Source organism: Talpa europaea (assembly GCF_964194135.1).
Source record: "Talpa europaea genome assembly, chromosome: 9".
NCBI classification, from domain to species: Eukaryota; Metazoa; Chordata; class Mammalia; order Eulipotyphla; family Talpidae; genus Talpa; species Talpa europaea.
Genome location: NC_140076.1, coordinates 48207419 through 48231072, shown reverse-complemented (window position 1 = coordinate 48231072; position 23654 = coordinate 48207419). Strand labels below are relative to the sequence as shown.

The following is a 23654-nucleotide window of genomic DNA, read 5'->3' as shown; positions in this document are numbered from 1 at the left end:
TATATATATACATATATATTATATACATACCTCCATTGAAAGAAATGTATGGCTCTGAGATGGCCAATTATCAGGAAATTTTTGTCCTTTTTTAGCAAATCTCAAATCACACCACTACAAACATTATATTTTGGAGTTACCACATCATCCTAATCATGATCTTACCTTCCCACTGATAATCATAGCTCTGTCTCATAAATCTGAAACGCTGGGGCATACATAAAGTGAACATCAGGTAAAACTGTAATTTTTACAAGCACCAATTTTCATCTTTTAATATTACCGTACATAAAAATTTATACATTGTGAGACCAAAAATTCTATTCAAATAATAATTTAAGATGAATACCTGCTTTCCATGATTCCTGAATCCGGCTGCAGACTAATAGTCTCTGTTGTAATTTCCACTTTCCGTACACTTCCAAAGAAATCAGTTATTAGAACATTTTTAGGATCCCTCTGAAAAAGATCAGTACGGTGTCCAGGAGTAGACACACACAGACTTTTGGGACACACCTGAAACTGAAAAAATACATAGAACAATAATAAATACATACATGCCTACATATCCATACAATTTTTATTAAACCAAATCCACATTGTAGTAGGTGGCAGAATATTTTTTTTTAAATAATAAATTTTATTTTTATATTCCCCATACAATTGCAACCCCCCCATTCTGACCCCAATCCCTCCCCTCCCGCCCCTCACCCCCCAAAAAGTGTCTCTGGTTCATAGTTTTTTGTTGATTTTGATTTTCACTTTCTTATAGTTATTCATTTTCCTGGTCCCTTATTTAAGTTTTCTAGATTCCTGCTATGAGTGAGACCATCTGGTATTTTTCTTTTTCTTTTTGGCTTATTTCGCTGAGCATGATCCCTTCCAGCGCCATCCATGTTGCTGCAAATTGCATGTGTTTATCTTTTTTGAATGCTGAGTAATATTCCATGGTATATATGTACCACATCTTGATCCAGTCATCTATTTTTGGGCATTTGGGCTGTTTCCAAAGCTTAGCTATTGTAAATAGTGCTGCTATAAACATAGGGGTGCAGGTGTTCTTTGGAATGGATGTTTCTGTGTCCTTTGGGTAAAGACCTAGGAGTGGAATTGCTGGATCATATGGTAGCTCGATGTTTAGTAGGTCCAGAAATCTCCACACAGCTCTCCATAGTGGTTGGACCAGTTTGCACTCCCACCAGCAGTGTAGAAGAGTTCCTTTTTCTCCACACCCTCGCCAACATTTGTTGTTGCTAGTTTTTTTCATATGTGCCATTCTCACTGGTGTAAGATGGTATCTCATGGTAGTTTTGATTTGCATTTCCCTGATGACAAGTGATGTTGAACATTTTTTCATATGCCTGTTGGCCATTTGCATTTCCTCTTCAGAGAAGTTTCTTTTTAGCTCTTCTGCCCATTTTTTGATGGGATTATTTTCTTTGTTGTTGTTGAGTCTCATCAGCTCTTTGCAGATTTTTGTGATCAGTCCTTTATCATTAGTGTTGTGTGCAAAAATGTTCTCCCAGTTGGTGGGGTTTCTCTTTGTTTTTGTTATTGTCTCTTTTGCTGTACAGAAGCTCTTTAATTTGATGTAGTCCCAACTGTTTATCTTTGCCTTCACTATCACTGCTTTGGGTGATGTGTCTGTAAAGATGTCTTTGATGTGCAAATCACGTAGTGTTTCGCCTATATTTCCTTCTATATATTTTATGGTTTCAGGTCTTATGTCTAGTTCTTTAATCCATTTTGAGTTGATTTTTGTGTATGGTGTGAGGTAGTGGTCAAGCTTCATTCTTTTGCATGTAGCGACCCAGTTTTCCCAGCACCATTTATTGAACAAACTTTCTTTGCTCCAATGCATAGTCTTTGCTCCTTTGTCAAAGATTAGTTGACCATAAATCTGTGGGTTTATTTCTGGATTTTCTATTCGATTCCATTGGTCTGTATGTCTGTTCTTGTTCCAATACCATGCAGTTTTGATGATTATGGCTTTGTAGTAGAGTTTGAAGTCTGGGAGTGTGATGCCTCCGTTCCCTTCTTTTTTTTTTTAGGAGAGCTTTGGCTATTCGGGGTTTTTTGTGATTCCATATGAATTTCATCAATAATTGTTCCATTTCTTTGAAGAATGACATTGAAATTTTGATTGGAATAGCATTGAATCTGTATATAGCTTTTGGTAGGATGGCCATTTTAATAATGTTTATTCTTCCAATCCATGAGCAGGGGATGTCTTTCCATTTCTTTGTGTCTTCTTCTATTTCTTTTAACAGTGTTTTATAGTTTTCTTTGTATAGGTCCTTTACCTCTTTTGTTAGATTTATTCCCAAATATTCGATTTTTTTGTTTCAATAATAAAAGGGATGGTTTTTTTGATTTCTTCTTCTTCAGATTTATTGTTTGTGTATAGGAAGGCTACTGACTTTTGCGTGTTGATTTTGAGATTTTTTTTTTTAATTTTTTTTTTTTAATAGAGGCATGCTTTATTTATTTTGTTTGCTGGTTTGTTTGCTTGTTTTGTTTATACATGCACTGGGTACAGTCAGAAGTGCGGGAGGGAGGGTGAGAGAATTCACCAGAGCCAGAGCGGGAAGCAGAGCAGGCAGAAGGACCGAAGTACACTGCTGAGGGGAGCAGCGGGCGGCAGGAGAGGTCTGCGCGCCATGTGGGACCCTCCTCCGTTGGCCGGGGAGCAGCCGGGGATTGAACCGGCGCCGCAGAGGCCGCGCGCAGTTTCGCAACCCAGCGCTCAACCGCTGAGCCACCGGGGAGGCCCTGCGTGTTGATTTTGTATCCAGGTGGCAGAATATTTTTAAAGCTCTCCTAACCTAAAGGAGTTAGTTATTCCAAAGAGTAGACGTTTCATTTGCTAACATTGGACTGACACTTCAAGAAAGTTACACATACATTAGAAAAGATGATAAAATGGGAAGATGGCTAGGAAGAGGGAAAATTCACTTTTGTGAATCATACAAAATATATATTGAACCCTTAAATCTACAAGAACTTACAAGCAACGCTATGACAACAGAATTATATTCTTCTGCACATCAATCCATCACAGTGGGGCTCTCCACCAAAGTGGTTTTTTCTAAACACTCTGTAACCACACTCTTCAAACAAAATAATAGTTATACATAGTAGCCCAATATGTTAGAAAGATTAGAGTTGATCTGCATTGCAGGATTATGTTTCAATAAACTTTAGGGCCTCCCAGTGGCACAAGGGTTAACAGGCACCTATGAAGCTATCCAAAGCCACTGCAGCATGATTTTGATCCCCAGCCAGGGAGCTACTATGGCGCAGCAGACCTCTCTTGACTCGCCCGCTGCTCCCCTCAGCAGTGTATTGTAGTCAATCTGCCTGTTCTGTTCCCCACTCTGTCTCTGGTGAATCTTCTCTGTCTCTGGTGAACCCCACAACTCCAGCCTATACCCCAGCTCTTGTATGCATAAATAAATAAATCTTTAAAGAAAAAAACATAAACTTTAATAAGCATAAACTCCCACTGGACAGCCTCCTCACTCTTCTGCTGTGAATCTACCTGAATGATTATATGTATCTCATAACTTTCTTAGTTAATCCCAAATGAAAAAAACCCCATGGCACCACCATTCCAGTTCTTCAAAGAATACTGTGTGAAATCAATGTATCGCTCCACAAAGCTCGCAATTTTGTTAATCTTGTCCCTGATATTCCATATGAATGAATTACCAAGGTCAGATACATAGTCATTCACTCAGCAACTCATAAGAATTATCTGTCACATACAGTTCATACTGCTACCTTTCACAGAGGATACAAAGATTGATAAGACATGGTCCTATCCTCAAGGTTTTGAGTCTAGTCAGAAATGAGTAAGTATAACAAGGTAGAAAGAAAAAGTGACAGGCTGTACTTCAGAAAAAGGATAAATTTCTTATAGTTTGAAGACAAGAAAAAAAGAGAGAGGGCAAAGTATCAAACTATGTTTTGAAGGTAGAGGAAGATTACAGATGGGAAATATGAGCATTCCTAAGAAAGTAGCAGTTACAGAGATGTGCAAGACAATTAGTTTGGCAGAAATACAGAGTAAATGAAGAAAAAGGTTATAGGCTGCTAGTCAGGGCTTGCCCACCTGTGGCAACAGAATACCTGCATAAGTAAATACCAACATAATAACCAGAGTATGTTAGGGAAAAGTAGAGAGCCATCACTTATGAAACACAATGTTCCAAATAATAACTTTAAGTGATTATAAAAATTATTATCTCTACTTCATATTAAGGCTCAAAGAGAGTAAGTAATTTGCTTAACATCATATTGCTAGCAATTCTTGCCTTCTGTGTCCAGGAAAGCAATAGAAGAAACTACAAAGAAGACATCAGGAAATAAATTAAAAAGCAAAGGAAAAAGGATGGAGGGAGCTCAAGAAAGTAACATGCCAAACAGAAAGGACAAAACAGATGAAAGTTTAAAAAAAAAAAAACACACAAAGTAAAAGATAAGATAGAATGCCTAGGTATACTGAAGGCCTCTCAGGATATTCCTAAATGAGCAACTTGGCATGCTTTATTAGGTACCAGCAAAATAAAGCAGGAAAAGCATAGTCAAAATGAGCTTGGGAAACACTATTTACCATCTTTTTCTTTTTTTTCTTCAGTATTATCTTCTTTACTGGTATAACAATCATATTTCCACTTTTTATGAAATTATTCCTTCTTTCAAGAATCCTCATCATAGCAATCTGATTTCCTTACCCTCGGTAACATAATTACCAAGTAGGTACCACAATTACTCAGTTTAATTTCACCAATCCTCATTTACTTACGGAATTTCTACGCTCTACCCAGGCTTTATATTTATTATCAAAGGCAATGATCATCTATAATTCAAATTCTGTGCCTATGCAGGTATTACATTTTCCTAAAGTATGTAATACTTTTTTTCTTACCAAACCTGGAAATCTACCTCTTCCATGAAAAACTTTTTCATTAATCCCATTGTATTTAAATGTACCATAAAAATCTGCATTGTTTTCACATCCTTTCATTTATTTAATAAATATTCACTAAGTATCTACAAATATACCTACTACTGTAATTAAGTTCTGAGGGTAGTAAAATACATAAAGCAAGGTTATTATACCTCTTATTTAAGAAGCTCAAAACCTCAAGTGAACATCAATTACACAAACAATTACACAGCAATACTGTGAGCATAATAAAGGTACATAGCAAAAGTTATATGTCCATAGAGGAAAAAACATTACCTGCAGGGTCCAGAGATTTCATGTAAGAGGTGATAGTCTATAAAAATGCCCTTCAGGGCCTCCCTTGTGGCACAAGGGTTAAGACACAACCTATGAAGCTATCTGCAGCCTCTGCAGCAAGAGTTCCATCCCCGGCCAGGGAGCTAACCCACATGGTGCAGCAGACCTCTCCTGACTCGCCCACTGCTCCCCTCAGCACTGTATTTCAGTTGATCTCCCTGTTCTGTTCCCTGCTTTGTCTCTGGTGAATCCTCTCACCTCCCCGCATCTCTGGCCTGTACCCCTGTTCTTGTATGCATAAATAAATAAATAAATAAATAAATAAATAAATAAATAAATAAATAATGCTCTTCAACTCAGGCACTATAAATTTTTAAGGGGCTAAGCACCAAATCTTTTAACTTTGATACTCCTCAATACAGATGATACTCAACAAATTTTATAATACATACAATAGTCTGACCAAATACAGTTATCACCAGAAATATGCCAAATCAGTGCACTGGTAAATTTAAAGTTAACAGATCATTCTTACTAAAAAAGATTAAAATAATCATAATTCAATACAAAGAATTGAGGTAGGAGGGCAAGATATCAGCGAGGAATGTTTATTAAAAACTAAATAGCAACTGGACGCAATAAAATTTGGTTTCTTCAGTCCTCCCTATGTAATTCTTTTATTTTTTTTTAAAGATTTATTTATTCATGCATACAAGAATGGGGATACAGGCTAGATGTGCAGGAGGGTGAGAGGACTCACCAGAGACAGAGCGGGGAACAGAACAGACAGACTGACTGAAATACACTGCTGAGGGGAGCAGTGGGTGAGACAGGAGATGCCTGCCGTGCCATGTAGGAGTCTTGCTGAACCCGCACAGCAGAGGCTGTGGAAGCTTCACAGAGCTGCGCTAAACTGCATGCACCACGAGGGGAGGTCCCCAATGTAATTCTAATGAAAAAGTATTTTTTTAAAAATCCATTAGACATTTAAAGTGCTAGGTGCATGTATTTTAAATTTTTGAGACAGCACATCATACATTACATAAAATATTCAATGTATAATGCTAAAATAAGAATAAACTTTAAAATTAAGTAGCTAGAATTTAGGTGACTAATATTCTGATAAATTAGCTTTTTATCACATGCTTGTTTTAATATTCATATTAAGATATAACAGGAATCAAAATTATATCCTTCAAAAACGTAGCAAATAGTTCTATTTTATGCAATGAATAGCTTCTAATAGCAGTTTTCAGAATATTGCATCAGAACCCCATTTGTTTGTTTGTTTTAAAGATTTATTTAGGGCCTCCCAGGTGGCACAGCGGTTGAGCACTGGGTTGCGAAGCTGCCCGTAGCCTCTGCAGCGCCGGCTCAATCCCCGGCTGCTCCCCAGTCACCGGACGAGGGTCCCACATGGCGCGCAGACCTCTCCTGCTGCCCGCTGCTCCCCTCAGCAGTGTACTTCGGTCCTTCTGCCTGCTCTGCTCCCCGCTCTGGCTCTGGTGAATTCTCTCACCCTCCCGCACTTCTGACTGTACCCAGTGCATGTATAAACAAAACAAATAAACAAACAAATAAATAAATAAAACATGCCCCTATTAAAAAATAAATAAATAAATAAAGATTTATTTATGCATACAAGAGCTGCGGTACAGGCCAGAAATGCAGGGGAGGGGTGTGTGTGTGAGAGGATTCACCAGAAACACAGAGGGGAGCTGAACAGGCAGACTGACTGAAATACACTCCTGAGGGGAGGAGCGGGCGAGACAAGAGAGGTCTGCTGTGCCATGTGGGTAGTTCCCTGGCCAGCCAGGGGATCAAACTTGTGCTGCAGAGGCCGCATATAGCTTCATAATGCAGTGCTTAGGGAGGTCCCAGGTCCCCATTTGTATAAAAATTTCCATAAAATAAAAAGGTTTCTGTACAATAAAGACATCAATGCAAAATTGTCTGGTTGCAATGCTAAGAGCTCAGAGCCAAGAAGACAGGAACATGTCTGACTCACTAGGGCACAGACAGTGAACAGCACTTAACAAAAACACAAGAAATGTTTGTGAATAAATGAACAAGGTATAAATTAATGGAAAAATGAGTGAAAGTCATTGACACACAATAATTATTCAATCTAGTTTGTTGTTTCGAGCTTTTTCTGATGCCTGCTTTCAATATCAACTTCAAAATAGGTTAAACTAAAAAAATATTAATCAGCATTAAAAAGCCGGGGTGGGGGAAGAATAGTGAACAAAATTCAACAAGCTACATGAAAACACTATACGTGAAGTTTCAGGGTGTACAAAAATACATAAGAGAAGGTCCCTTTCTTTCAGGAACTTACCAAATTAAATAAGAAAGATGTTCACAATCATATGAAAAATATTCACAATTCAAAAAGAACAGACTATTATATTTCTCTTACATAAATTCCATCAGGGAAAAATATGGGAAGACTTCCTGGAAGAAAAGGACTTGATTGGATTCCCAAACACTAGGCAGAATTTCAACTTGTGAATATAAAAATACTACACTTCTGATAGAGAAAAGAGCTTAGCAAGTGAGTGAAAAAAGACTGTATCCCAAAGAATAGCAAGTTAACTAAGCTAAACCTTTAGGTCTCTTGAGGGTAAAGAGAGAGAGACTACTGCAAAAGGAAATTCAAAACAATTTAAAAGATTATTATTCAACATATGAAACAGTACCAAAGGAGCCAGGGTATAAGAGACTTCATTCATCACATTAAGATTAACATACCTAAGGGTTATAATCAAATCAAGAAAACACTTACAAGGTCATTCATATTAGTTTGGCTAGCTGGATTTATTTCTTCCAAAAATTCCAAGACATAATATGTGTATCTATCCATAAGGTGGACTCCAATTGCAGGATCAGGTTGATGCTATGAAAAAAAAAAAAAAAATGTTATAGGTCTAAAATAGCATCACTATAACAAAATGTTTAAACTGTAATCAAAGTTTTCTCTTAAGGTGTTAAAAAGTATAAGAATGAAAAATATCAGGTGTATTCATAAAGCATATATGTGATTTCAAAAATAGCTACATATTCCAAAGAGAGTTGGAAAAAACATACATACCGAGAGTGAATCTTCTCCCACTTGGCTACTAGCTAAAGCCATTATGTTAGGAGAATAAAATCGTTCATACATGGATGCTCCTTGACAAGTGTCAATAATAAATAGCAGTTCATTATAGCTGAAAGAAAAGTGATAATATCTTTGACATGAATCATGGTATTAATCATACATTGACTAAGTTATCTTATGTTTCATTAGCTAAAAACCTGAGAATTTTCAGTATAATTCCCAATATAAATCTGGTAATAGAAAAACTAAAGGTATAATTCTGTACAGGGAAATATCTCAATTGCATGTAGTGGGGGTGCTAAAAAGTGGCTGTCCCAACTCTTTCCCCTCCCTTATCTATGCCACTTAATGCTGTATCTAAATGAATATTCGATTCAACAAACACTTACTTGCAACCTAGACTCCACCTAGAAACTGAGCCAGCGTCAGGGAAAAAATATATGTTATGCAGTCAATATATTCAAAGAGCTTACTAACTGGGACACAGGCACACAGCCATATCACTAAATTGGAATGTGGTAACTGTTACAAGCTTTTATTGAGACCCTACATTGTGCTTGACTTTCTTCCAGGCATAAAACAATTAATTCCTACCCTCACAAAGGGAACTGTAAACAAAGGCAAGTCAGGGAAAGGTTATATCTAAGATGGACAATGAAGGGTCAGAGCTATTTTATCTAACAAAGAAAGGAACAACACATTCCATCAGAGGAAAAAGTCTATAATCAGAAGCACAAATGTGAAAAGATACAAATGTTTAGGGAAAATGGAACATTACTTGTATATCTAGGATTTAGAGTAAATCTAGGGGAAAGAAGTGGGAAATATCTTCAAAATGAGGGTACTGCCACTCTACCAAGGATTCCATATGAAGTTTGAATAAGCCACCAAAGGCTTTTTTAATAGAAAGAATAACATAGTTAGCTCTATTTTTTTTTTTTTTTTTTTTTTTGTGGGACCCTTGCTGGTGACTGGGGATCGAACTGGCACTGCAGAGGCTGCGGGCAGCCTTGCAAACCAGCGCTCAACCGCTGCGCCACCAGGGGAGGCCCAGCTCTATATTTTAGAATAAAATGCTAGTTGGTAAAGCTGAAAGCAGGGAACAGGTATGTTTTCTTAGCAGTTTCTTTCAGACACTGGATCTAGGTAAACAGCTAACACTGCATTTAGAAAAGAAAGTATGGGATTTTAAACCATAAAATCTAAGCAGATGGTAGAAGGCACAATAAAACAACTAAGAAAGCAAAGCTCTAGGATCAGCCTCCTGGGTGTATAGCCTAGTGCTGGCACTTAAATAGCTGTGTACAGTTTGGTAAGTTACTTAACCTATATATGACTCAATTTACTCATTTGTAAAAATAGGAATAATAACAATATCTGCCCCACAAAATTATTCAATTAGACAACACATATAAAACACAGAACCTAGCAGCTATTATATATTTAATAAATGTATGCTATGACTAAGACATAGCTAGTACCTAGAAAAACTTCTACCTTGATACTTCCATCCACTTTGAAGATAAAATAAGCATGAGATTCCCCTTTGTGCCAAGTTTAGAAGGTAACCCATAATTGCTACTCTAAATTCACTCAAATTCTTATGACAACTTTTAAATAAAGGATCGCTTACCATGGATTACCAATATTTCAAACTCAATGTGAGTTATGGTTTATACTAATCATAATTTCAGCATCTTTTCCCATGAAAGAAAGAATGCACTGCTATCACAGTGAGGAGGGTGACCCTCTGACAGTGAGGGTCAGAGAATAAGGAAAAAAGTAGGAATAGGTACAAATTAGAAAATAAACATGTTCACAATCCTCCCAAAATAATGGGGAACTTGGTTAGTAGGACTTATATTTTCTCCAAACAGGTAGCTAAATAACAAGAGATACTGCTTTAAAGGCTAACTATCTTTCCATGATCTTTAATAGCTGTGAATTTTTTTCTTTTAAAAATAACAGTTCAGTGGAAATAACAAACACAAATCTAAAAGGGTAAAATATATGATTGAAATAAGTTAAAATCCCACAAAATAAGAACTAAAAATGTACTAATCATGGAAAAATTAGTTATTAATTTATCTTATGAAAAGTAGTTATTTGATAGTTACCGTCTTTTCTGCCACATTTGTTCAAAAGCGTCTGCAAGTTCTATGTTGGTAATTTCTTCAGAATCTTGAAATTTCAAGAAACCATTCCCACCATGTCCTTGTAGAAAGAGTCAAAAAGACAAAACGGAAACTTTCTTTTAAGTAAACTGCATAATTTCAGGTGTAAATATTTTAATAAAATTTGCTATTTCATTCTGTAAAATTAAAAATAATGCAAAAATATTTAATTTTCTATCAGTAGTTATAAAAAACTGTAGATAAATCTAAGAGTTTTTCTATCACTCAATTCTAGAAAAGCACATTTATACTCTTGTACTGACTCGATTATTACACCAGAAATGAATTTCCACAGATAAAAACTTCTCAAATATCATGCAAACATTTTTGATGAGAAAGGATCTGAAGACATGAGTTGATCCTATGGTATACTGTTCAGTGTATACTTGGAAGCATGCTTGAAAGTACTACTAGGGGGCCTCCCTGGTGGCACAAGGGGTTAAACACAGCATTATGAAACTATCCGCAGCTCTGCAGCATGAGTTTGATGCCTGGCCAGCCAAGAAGCTACCCAGATGGTGCAGCAGACCCTGCCTGTCTCGCCCACTGCTCCCGTCAGCAGTGTATCTCAGTAGATCTGCCTTTTCTGCTCCCCATTCTGTCTCTGGTGAGTCCTCTCACCTCCCCACACCTCTGACCTGTACCCCAGTTCTTGTATGCATAAATAAATAAATCTTCAAAAAAAAAAAAAAAAGGAAAATACTACTAGGAAGTATAGTCCTCCCCTAAAAATTGATGTTGGACTCTGCCACTGTAGTATGAAAGTAGTCATGGATACTATGAAACAAATGATGCAACCATGTTCTAATAAAACTTTATTTACAAAACAGAGTGCCATTCTATTATAGTTTTACCAAATATTATCTTACACAACTGGAATTTCTTCCATAACTGGAGTTATCCTTAAAAAGTACAAGTGGACTCATTGGGAAAAAAAATATTATCATAATCTTTAGTCTAAGCACATTAAGTAAAGCTAAGTTACAAGACTGTACTTCATCTGATTTGTCAAAAAGGTTATAACTTTCAGATCACATAAAATGAAAATAATCCTGGCTATATTAACTCTATTAATTTATAAAGTTTATAAATTGACTAAATCAAAGCTGCAAATAAATGCAACAGGATAAAGAAAAGCAAGCCACTAAGTGGGAGTCAGTAACTGTCCTGTTAGGCAACATCTAAGATTCAACCTGCGCCTGCTTCATCATCAGTTGAAAGGAATACTCTGAAAAATTTTTATCATTTTGAGCACCACTCATTTTACTGAGTACTACTATAAAACGCGCCACTGGTGACTAAAAAGGATAAAAGACACATTATCAATGCCATCTTGGGTTTCAAAATCTAGTGAAGGCAGTAACTATCGAAACAAGAAAGTAATATTCAGTTAAATGCCAAGATAGAAACTGGATTAATATGCTAGTGCAAAGGAGCCTACATTGCCATGGAAAGAGATACGTCTTAAGACAGTTATAAAATATATCACTCATATCAGGACAATTCTGAGGGAGAAAGAAGGTTCTGTAACAATTGGGAAATTGAGAAAACAAGTATAGTCTAGGACTGTCCCAGACAATTGGAGTCATAGGTGACCCTAGACTGAGAAAGGAAAAATCACTGAAGGATGAGACTGAGCTAAGACTAAAAAGATAAGGAACAATCAGGTAGGCAAAGTGAAGTGAGACGCTTTTGTAAGCAAAGACAATAGCTTAAACAAATATCTGGAGGACAGAAAGATCAAACGTATGGCAGATAATAAGAAAAAGTGTAAGAACTTAAAGTAAATAAATAATTGATAATATGTATTATATGCAACTAAATTAATGTAATTAATTTACATTAATATTTCATCACCAATATTCCTCAAAGGTTAATGAAAAGACTACCACAGCTTGTATCTGAGGAATATATTTAATTTGCAGTTTCATGAGCCCAACTCCATTCCAAAACTAAATCAGAATTTTAGGAAAATTTCTTATCTTCTTTCAGGTAATCATTATGTACACTGAAATTTGAGACTGAATCAAAGCAAAATGATTAAAAAGTTTTAAGCAGGAAGGAACAGATGTGGATTTCTATTAAACACTTTAGAGATAAGAATAATGAGACAAAACTGAAGTCAGAGAGGTTACAGCAGGATACTAAGTAAAAAGTGGTAAGTTTTCTTAGGACAGTAAGTAAAAAGAATAAAGATAAGAAGAAAAAGGAGGGCAAAAGTGTTTTCAAATATCATTTCAAGTTAATACATATTATGGATAAAAAGAACTATTTAACAATTTAACTCTTGTAACCAAAAATCATTTAGGGTGTTTAAATTTCTTTCCACGCAGATTTCTTTTTGAAAGAGTTGCAATATATTCCATTATTAAATGCCTAAAATCTGAGATTACCTGTCATATAAATAAGAATATTGCTCCTGTCATCAGAAAGAAGACGCTTAGACCGAGGAGTACTAGGTGGGATCCTCCCAGTTAATACTCGTAAAAAGTTCTCCACAGTTACCTAAAATAATCAGATAAAATTGAAGAACTTGGGGAAACAGATGATTTTTTTACTTTCAAAAATACTCCTTCTTCTTTTTCTATGACTCAGTATAATGAAAATAAGACATAGAAATATTATTCAATTAAATACATGTTTTCAGTTGTAGTCAATTAAATTATTTAAATACATACCTCAAAGCAACTTTGCATCCATCTAAAAAAACTAAAATGAACACATAAATATTACCTATGGAAAAACAAGTTAATTCTAATTTTCTTTTTTAAAGATTTATTTATTTATGCATACAAGAGCTGGGGTATAGGCCAGAGGTGTGGTGGGGAGTGGGAGAGGGGGTGAGAGGATTCACCAGAGACAGAGTGGGAAACAGAACAGGCAGACTGACTAAAATACACTGCTGAAGGGAGCAAGGGGCGAGACAAGAGAGGTCTGCTCCACCATGTGGGTTGCTCTCTTGCTGGCCAGGAATCCGAACTCGTGCTGTAGTGGCTGTGGATCGCTCCATAAGTTGTGTCTTAACCCTTACGCCACCAGGGAGGCCCCTAATTCTAAATTTAAAACTTTAAATGCTATGCAAAGTATTACCAAAAGCTTAAAAGTTATTAATCTGGCTTCACAGGCAATTCATTATAAAGATACAAAAAAGAGAAATGTGAATAATACATTATAATGATTACAGTTAATCTGTGTAATTACTTAGTTAATACCAGATGAACTGTGAAAGATATAAATCATAAAAATGAAACCATAAGGATAAGTCCATAAATAATTCCCAAATTATGTATCTTTAATTTTTTTAATGTACTTTATTACCTAATTTTCATTAGAGGTATCTTTAACATGTGAAAAAAATTATAACATTTTAAGCCAATTTCCCAACCTGGAGTTTCTGGACCTCACAGTTTGTTTAAAAGCATATTTATAGTCATAAATAATGTTATGCTAATTTAAAATTAACAGCTATATCATATATTACACAGATCTACATTTAAAACGCAAAAAGTCTATCCAGTTTTCTAATTCAACTTTTCCCCACATCATGGTTATACAAATGTGAGCGCTTTGTGTGTGTGTGTGTGTGTAGTTTGATTTATATTTTCCTCAGAATACAGCAAAATGGAAAGTGTTGTAACAGAATTTCTTGTTGGCTAGCAAGAAGGAAATTTTGGTCTACATTTAATGATGTCTAAATAAACAAGTAAAAGTACCCACAAACATAGTCATTGAACAAACATCTTTGCATGCCTTCAAAGGGCTATAGGTACTTGCTAGGTATAAGACATATACTGGCTATGTCTTCAAGGAGCTTACAGCCCAGGAGATAAAGATGCTTTTAAAATTGCTTCAATATAGGACTGTAAACACAGGAAACTGTTTACTTTTGGTAGGCATGGTGAAAGGGAAAGGATTACCAAGGAAGATTTCATCAAGGAAGACTTCAAATTTTAAACATGTTCACCATGTTAATTTAAAATGAAGTTTCAGAGGAAGAAAACAGGGCCTTTCGGTGGCGCAGGGGTTAAAGTCTCAGTGCTATCAAGCTATTGCCAGCCACTGTGGCATGAGATCAATCCCCAGCCAGGGAGCTAACTCACATGCCCACTGCTCCCCTCAGCAGTGTAATTCAGTCGATCTGCGTGTTCTGCTCCTCTCTCGGTCTCTGGTGAATCCTCTCACTACCTGCGCCTTTAGCCTTTACCCCAGCTGTTATAGGCATTAAAAAAAAAACTTTAAAAAAAAAGAAAGAAAACATACCACTTTTGTAAATTTACATTTTCATTTTTAAACATATACACATAAATATCTGGAAGCATATTAGAAGTATTTATCTCTGAGCAGTGGAAATGGGTGAATTTTTGTTTGTCATTTTAATTTTTCCACAATTAATATATTTACTATAAATGTAAAATTTGAAATTTTATATCAAATATGAAAAATAAATATGTTTACTGTAAAAGAACAGATGCAAGAAACCTACTGAAACTAATATAGAAGTCAATATAAAGTTGTTCTATTCCTATATGCATATATAGTGCTTATGTTGTAATAAGTTTTACACTCATCTATTCTTTCCTTAGTATGAACCCGATACAGAATTACATCAAGACTGCACAAAGTTTAAAGAAAAAGATCAGACTTTTATTTGACCACCATTTTAGAGCTTAAAACTACCATAATTTCATTTCAAAAATGTTACTAAATTAAATAATTTACCTCATAGCTTCTGTAATCCACTTCTACATCATCTCCATATACATTTAGTTCCATATTCTTATGACTGAAAACTGTAGCTGGCTTGGGATTTCTAGGGTTGCATGCCATGTCATCTGCAAGCATCAGCACAATGTGACTGGAGGGAAAAAACTAGAGTAAATATACTACTTAAATAAAACCAAGAAGTTAAAATAGATCCATTTTATTTATATCATGTAGTCATTATATGCACTTTTCTTCATTAAAAAGAACAAAATAATGGATACCTATTTAAAAAAACCTTTATTTTTCTATATTTTTAATTAGGGTATTAACGAAATTGGAACAATCTGGCATGAATTTACAATCTACAGAATTTAAAGTTACTAATAATAGCTTAAAATCTTTATCCCAAGAGAGTATTATTTTATATCAAATAGCAATGGGAAGAGAAAGGATCTCCATTGTCTTCCCCAAATACTTGAGTTTTAGTAATATTTGACATTCTTAAGACTTGCATATGACTATGATATGCCAAAGAATTTAACTGTCAGTATTCCAAATGCATAAGTGTGATAACATGTAATCCATGAGCAAGTGCAATCACTATACCGCTGTGTTCCATCTCCAATCCAATCACTTTTCACTGGTTCTAGTCCATCTCCCTAATATTAGCCATCATTATCTCATAACTAGATGCCAGAATAAATAACTCTCTACATGACTTCCTGCTTCAACTCTCATCCTCTGACAGTTAATTCTCCTTACAGTCACTAGAGTGACCATCCTTAAATAAGTCAAATCACTAAACTTTCTGATATAAACCCTTTCAAACATTCCCCATTATAATTTTTTTTTATAGAGGCATGTTTATTTATTTATTTGTTTGTTTGTTTGTTTTGTTTATACATGCACTGGGTACAGTCAGAAGCACGGGAGGGTGAGAGAATTCACCAGAGCCAGAGCGGGGAGCAGAGCAGGCAGAAGGACCGAAGTACACTGCTGAGGGGAGCAGCGGGCGGCAGGAGAGGTCTGCGCACCATGTGGGACCCTCCTCCGGTGGCCGGGGAGCAGCCGGGGATTGAACCGGTGCCGCTGAGGCTGCGGGCAGCTTCGCAACCCAGCGCTCAACCGCTGTGCCACCGGGGAGGCCCTCCCCATTATAATTAAGAAGAAACCTGGAACTCCTCATGAGGTCTACAAGGCTTAACTGTCTATCTTTCTAACTTCAGCCCCTACCACCCATGTTCCCCAAGTCCCTTCCCCACTGGCCTTCTTTCTGTTCCAGGAAAATGCCAAGTTTTCCCACTTTAAGGGCTACTGAGTTAACTTAGATATATCACCACCCAAATCTTCACATCATTTCAATCGCAGAAAGTACTCTATTCCTACTGTATGTTTTATTTTCCACAGATAATTTATGAAGCTGAAGACCCTATGATTTCCTACTACCACTCCCATAAAAACATAAGCTCTCTGAGGGCAGAGGTTCTATCTGTCCTGTTGACCAGTGGAACACTCAGGCTTAGTGACAGGGCCTGGAAAAGAGTAAGTATTCAATAAACATTCATTGAGTGAATGAAACATTTGCATTTTTGCATATATTTTCTTTGAAAGAAAATGGCAAAATCTCCCTTAAAAAACCTCTCATCTTGACCTTACCATCAAAACTGGTGAACATGAATCAAGCAATTCTTTATTTTATCATATATTTAAAATTTCCCAAACATAAGGAGAAAATTAATGTGGTATACAAAATTAGTTGGCAGAAGACAGCAAGAAGAAAATGTTCTGCTGCATATGTTCCAAATACATTAAAGTTCAAAACGGAAACATTGTGATTTTTCTAAAAATTTGGCTAGATATCTATTTTGAAAAGGTTCCAACCCTGCCTCATTCAAAGATCAGATCTTCAGCTGTTACTATTCATACTCACAGAATGGTGAAATTCTATGAATTTCCTCTTAAAATGGAAAACATATTTTCTCATTTTCTCTTTTTTTAATAACTCATGAAAATTCATTTACATTACTACTTAACCTCCATTACTAACATATTACATAACTTAGTTATTATCAGTCACATCTTTTTTTTTTTTTTTTTTTTGGTTACAAACCACAAATAAATAATTCTTAACTGGGCCTCTCTGGTGGCACAAGGGGTTAAGACGCAACCTTTGAAGCTGTCCGCTGCCACTTCAGCACGAGTTTGATCCCCAGCCAGGGAGCTACCCACATGGCGCAGCACACTGCTTCTGACTCACCCACTGCTCTCCTCAGCAGTGTATTTCAGTCAATCTGCCTGTTTTGTTCCCCACTCTGTCTCTGCTGAATCCTCTCACCATACCCGCCCCCGCGCCTTTGTCCTATACCCAAGTTCTTGTATGCATAAATAAATAAATCTTTAAAAAAAAATAAGTCTGAACTGACCTCAAAATCACAATATAAAAATAAAACTATTCCCTTAAGGTCATGTTTTTCATTTAAGATTAATTTCACAATGTTAATATAGTAGTAATTTAAGATTAAAATCACAAATTCAATCAACATTTTTTCTACAGATAATTTTGAGACTAAAGTACTAGAACTCTTAGTTAACATAAATCAACATAGCATAAAAATTATTATATATGTAGATAATAAATGAAAATCATGTCAAGATACAGACTAGATTACAATGGTTTTGAAGTCTAACTACATATTCAATTCACTGTTCTGAAACTTAAGAAATGTTCAGACCATTTTCTGACAAAAAAAATTCTCGCTTACTCCAAGTGTTAAATTATTTGTATGATACTTAAATATATGTAAACTCTTTAACTTTATAACTCTTATAAAATTATAAATATAAAATTCTAAGTTAAATTTGTTAAAAATATTAAATTCTAACAAGACCATCAATGTAATAATATTCTAAAAACATTAATTCCATTTGAAGGATGCTGTTATTTTGCTAAAATTAAGTAACTGCTATTGTTCTTTTTTTTTTTTTTTAGATTTATTTTATTTATACAAGAGCCAGGGTACAGGCCAGATGCATGGGAGGTGAGAGGATTCATCAGAGACAGAGCAGGGAACAGAACAGGCAGACTGATGAAATACACTGCTGAGAGACGCAGTGGACGAGACAGGAGAGATCTGCTCGCCATGTGGGTTGCTCCAAGGCCAGCTGGGGATCGAACTCATACTGCAGAGGCTGCCAACAGCTTCACAGCTCTGTGCTCAATCACCACCAGGGAGGCCCTGCTATTGTTCTTAATAAGAGAAAGCTGTAAGTTGTATACTTCCAATTTTTTTTTTCAGTATTTTGACATCCATACTATGAAACAGAAAATCTCTCTTCACAAAACTATATTGTACAAAATGCAGTCCATAACGTCCAGGCTCTGTTTACTATGCAGGATATCAGATCTGATATTTAATTAAGCCGGTGACAATAAACATTCTTTGATCACTAGTTATGATGAAGTTTAACTTGTTGACTCCTTATAGTGTCTTTTTCTTGAATATAAGATTAACACCACAACAGCTATTTAAATTTTCTTTGAGTGTGTGTAAAATCAATCAATGCTGGAATCAAGACCCAAAAAAGGTCTACATTGAAGACATTTCTATAAATAACAACAGTAAGTTGTTTTTTGCCTTATTAAAATACTCTAATTAAAGACAAATATATCCAGGGGCCTCCCTGGTGGCGCAGCGGTTGAGCGCTGGGTTGCAAAGCTGCCCGTAGCCTCGGCAGCACCGGTTCGATCCCCGGCTGCTCCCCGGCCACCGGAGGAGGATCCCACATGGCGTGCAGACCTCTCCTGCTGCCCGCTGCTCCTCCCAGCAGTGTACTTTGGTCCTTCTGCCTGCTCTGTTCCCTGCTCTGGCTCTGGTGAATTCTCTCACCCTCCCGCGCTTCTGACTGTACCCAGTGCTTGTATAAATAAATAAATAAATCTTTAAAAAAAAAAAAAAGACAAATATACCCAATCAATATAAGAATATGGTATTTTTAGTGTGGTAAACCTATACTACCATGTGCGATTTATTCAAGGCCCTCAAATGCATATGGTAATATGGCCTTTCTCAACACAAAATCAAAAGAAAAAGAGTGAAATTTTATAGGAAGTTCAATTACACAGCAGTTACTTATATAGTTTCCACATTTTTAAATTACATACTCTAATTGGTTAAAAAATTATATACCCATATATTCCTACCACTACTTACTCTGTACATCATATGTTTTTGCTAGTTTAAATATATAATAAATATTAGTAAAGCATAATTGTAACAGGGTGGTCCCCAGAAAAGGGGAAGGTTCCAGGTCTCCTGCCCCACCCAAGGGAGGGTGGAGCTGAGCAGGGAGAGAAGAGGTTGCAGAGGAGACTAAGGAAGGAAGGAAGCAGGATGGAGAGCCAGAAGGAGAGGAGGAGGCACATGGAACCAAGAGACATGTGAAGAAACTACACTTGCTTTTGGTCATGGACTGGTTGAAACAGATGTGGGTGAGACCTGTGGGGAGGTGACAATGGCGGTTTTTGTCTTGATTTTGATTTTTCTCTTTTCCTTCTAGACTTGTCTGGTTGTTTCTGATCCTTTTCTGTGGGACCCCACTGGAAGATGCTTTAGACTTGTGACAGGCTTTGGGGCCTTGTTCTGGGCCAATCCCGCTTGGGTGGACTTTTACCCATGAGGGGATGGATAACTTTGGGTGGTAGATTTAGAAACTATATTCTCTGCCTTTCCTGTATTGTTTCCTAATTGTTTTAAAGTTCCTTTTCATCAAAGTCTCATATGTTTTGTGTTGATGCGTCAGATGGCAGAACCTATTTAAAGCAGGCAGGTTTGCAGGGTGTGGGGTGCCCCTCTCCCTGCCCTGTAACATAACTTCTTTTTCAGATTAAAAAAAACATGGAAATTGCTAAGATTTTGTTCTCTTACCATTCCTTGGTATCTAATGTAAATAGAATACCTTGAGCAGGTTTTTTTTTTTTTTTAATTTTTTAAGTTTATTTTATATATTTTCTACATCAGTTTTCATTTTTGTACGACGTATGCATTTTCATTTTGGTTATCCCCGTGAAATTCCTACCACCCTTGTTTTGATCTTACTCCCTTATCCCCCCACCCCCACCCAGTAGTGTGTCTCTGGTTCATAGTTGCCTGTTGATTTTGATTTTTACTTTATTATAATTAGTCTTTTTCCTGATCCCTTATTTAGGTTTTCTAAATTCCTGCTATAAGTAAGACCATCCGGTATTTTTCTTTTTCTTTGTGGCTTATTTCACTGAGAATGATCCCTTCCAGTTGAGTGGGTTTTTATAAATTTAAAAATGATCAATATGAAAAATGTTAAAACTTCTCAAAAAGGAGGTATGAAACCCATTTGAGAAAAATCTGTGGGGAATGAGGGAGAGGATCTAAAAATTACTTTCCTGTTATTATGTTTGCCAAACACTGAATGAATAGATAAGGCCTCATCAGGGTAGCTGGGCTATTCCTTACATGCCTCCCTAAATTTCTTCTTGGCCCAGTCAGGAACCAGTTACAAAGGGGTTAAAATATAAACATTTCACATATATTTATGAATAAATGGATAATCTTTCACTGTCCTATACCACTAGTATGTGAATTTTTTTAAAAATAACTTTTTACTTATAATAGCCTGATATTACCATAATAAAAATTATTCACTGAGTGAAATTTAAATACATTGCTATATTAATCTAAATATTTTTCAAGTGTTTATTTAAAGTTGCAGTACATTCTGTACTAATTAGATAATACTAATTAGATAATACTACTTTTTGGTTTAAAGACAACTTGAATCCCCAAATTTTCAAATATGAAAAGTTTTTAAAGATTAAAAAAATAATTAATGGTACAAAAATTTGAAAAGAGGGCCTCCCTGGTGGCGCAAGGAGTTAAGATGCAACTGAGACAGGGCAAGCTAGGGTTATTAGGCAGTATTTAGGGACAGTGCAGGAGGGGACCTCTGAAGAATTCAGGAAGGCTTCAGAGATAAGGATGAGCAAGGAAATGAAACCAATTCCACTGGGAAAAACAAACATCCTAGCAACTACAGATAATCTTGTTAAGGATGGTCCTGGTTTTCTTCAGATGATAAGATAAAGTGTAAAGATGCTCACAGAGAGGGCTAGACCATAAAGATAAAGATATAACAAATAGGGAAAGACAGACCTGTTAGATAAGGAATGTGAAGATCTCCCACTCAGTAGCAAATTAAGTGAGACAGCCAAAAACTGACCAATCACAAAGAGACTGGTAGAACTTTAGAATAATGAGGGGAAAAAAGGTATATATTCCCTGAGACACAATTCCACTTTGGCTTCCTTGCCCCTCCCAGGCCTGGTTCCCTGGCCTGGGAGTCCCACTTTATTTCTGTTCTTTTTCTTCTCAATAAACTTTTTCTAAACAAACCTGTCCTGCCTCTTCTTGCTTGCTTGCCTGAGCGTCTCATGAGACACCAACCCGTGGGGGGTCTAGCAGCTGGGGCTCAGCACTGCCCTGCAGCCTGGAATCCGTTCCTGGCTGGGAGACTAGGCCTGACAATTCTGGCATCACAACCTTTGAAGCTCTCCGCAGCCACTGCAGCAGAGTTCAATCACCCACCAGGGAGCAATCCATAGGGCACAGCAGAGCTCTCCTGACTTGCCTGCTGCTCCCCTCAGCAGTGTACTTCAGTCAATCTGCCTGTTCTGTTCCTCACTCTGTCTCTGGTGAATCCTGTCACCCTCCACACCTCTGGCCTGTTCCCCAGTTCTTGTATACATGAATAAATAAATCTTTAAAAAAAATTTTGAAAAGAAGTAAATCGTCATTGTAGATTTTTTTTTTTGTTTTTAAGATTTATTTATTTATGTATACAAGCACTGGGTATAGTCAGAAGCGCAGGAGGGTAAGAGAATTCACCAGAGCCAGAGCAGGGAACAGAACAGGCAGACTGACGAAAGACACTGCTGAGGGGAGCAGCAGACATGGCAGGAGAGGTCTGCACTCCATGTGGGACCCTCGCTGGGGGCCAGGATCGAACCTATGCTACAGAGGTTGCGGGGAGCTTCGCAGCCCAGTGCTCAACCACTGCACCACTGGGGAAGCCATGTCATTGTAGATTTTATGACTAATAATAAATAGGAATTTGTAGTCAAATTATTAAAATTAATAAGTTCATCAAGTTACTAGAGCAATATACAAAAAAACAGCTGCATGCACAAGAGAATAAAATATATATTTTTAGAGGTGTCATCTGCATTATCAACAACAAAAAATAGTAGACTAAAAAGTCTACTAAAGATGTCTATGGAGAAAAATTAAAGATTATAAAACTTAGTTGAAAGCTGTGAGACACATAATTAAATGGAGTGATATACCGTATTCATAAATTTAAAGATTTAATACCAGCATACCATTCTATGCTGATCTAAAACTTACTGCAATGCAAATTAAAATCTCAAAAGGGTTTTTTAAGAACTTGACGAGTTGATTCTAAAATTAGTACGGAAGAACAAGAAGCAAGAATAGCCAAGCAAGAATAGCCAAGAAGCAAGAATAGCCTCTGAAGAACAATGTCTAGGAAATCAAGTTACTAAATAGGAGGATAGGGTCAGTAATGAAGACATGGTGGTACTGATAAGGGAAAAAGCATCTTTGGCTTCTTTAACATTTCAATATTCCCACTATTTACAAATCAATAAAGAAATTTCTTCTCTGTTGCATAAAGCCTCCAGGACCTTCATCTTGCAAATTGGTCATACTTATTATCTAAAATAAAAGCATGAAAAGACTTGCCAAAACACACCTTTTACCTTTTTTACCTTTGTCACTGTTCTCCTCAGGGCTCATTTAAACTTAACTACTTTAAATGTTTCCCTATTTAAGACATTATATGTACTTCACCGGGAACATCATGTGGAGTGGCAGACAGATCAGCTGCCAGAGCAAAAATAAAATGACAGATTGTTAAGAATACATAAGAATTCATATTCAAATACTATTATTTATATTTTTATAGGCTATATGAGAAAAAAACTGTTAGGAAGTGACAGGAGACAAGAAGAACATTCAAAGACGTGAGTTAGTATTATCTTGACAACAACTGTGATAATACACTACAAATTATTTACAAAGCACATGCCTTTCATTCCCATCCTTTGTTCATAAAAAGTGAGACAAAATAGGGCCTCCCTTGGTGGTGCAGCGGTTGAGCGCTGGGTTGCGAAGCTGCCCGCAGCCTCTGCAGTGCCAGTTCGATCCCCATCTGCTCCCCAGCCACCGGAGGAGGGTCCCACATGGTGCGCAGACCTCTCCTGCCACCCGCTGCTCCCCTCAACAGTGTACTTCGGTCCTTCTGCCTGTTCTGCTCCCCGCTCTGGCTCTGGTGAATTCTCTCACCCTCCCGCGCTTCTAACTGTACCTAGTGCTTG

The 23654-nt window shown here is 36.6% G+C and overlaps 1 protein-coding gene across 1 annotated transcript in view; it reads right to left on the bottom strand.

Annotated features, from left to right (window-relative positions):
- PIGK (phosphatidylinositol glycan anchor biosynthesis class K) overlaps positions 1-23654 on the bottom strand; it is a gene marked incomplete at both ends in the record, with an annotated part of 90681 nt that overhangs the window by 49293 nt on the left and 17734 nt on the right. Inside the window, 6 exons of the mRNA XM_084242924.1 lie at positions 350-522; positions 8034-8144; positions 8340-8457; positions 10466-10562; positions 12916-13027; positions 15242-15377. Coding sequence (XP_084099050.1) covers positions 350-522; positions 8034-8144; positions 8340-8457; positions 10466-10562; positions 12916-13027; positions 15242-15377 — 747 coding nt within the window. The remainder of the gene's footprint in view (positions 1-349; positions 523-8033; positions 8145-8339; positions 8458-10465; positions 10563-12915; positions 13028-15241; positions 15378-23654) is intronic.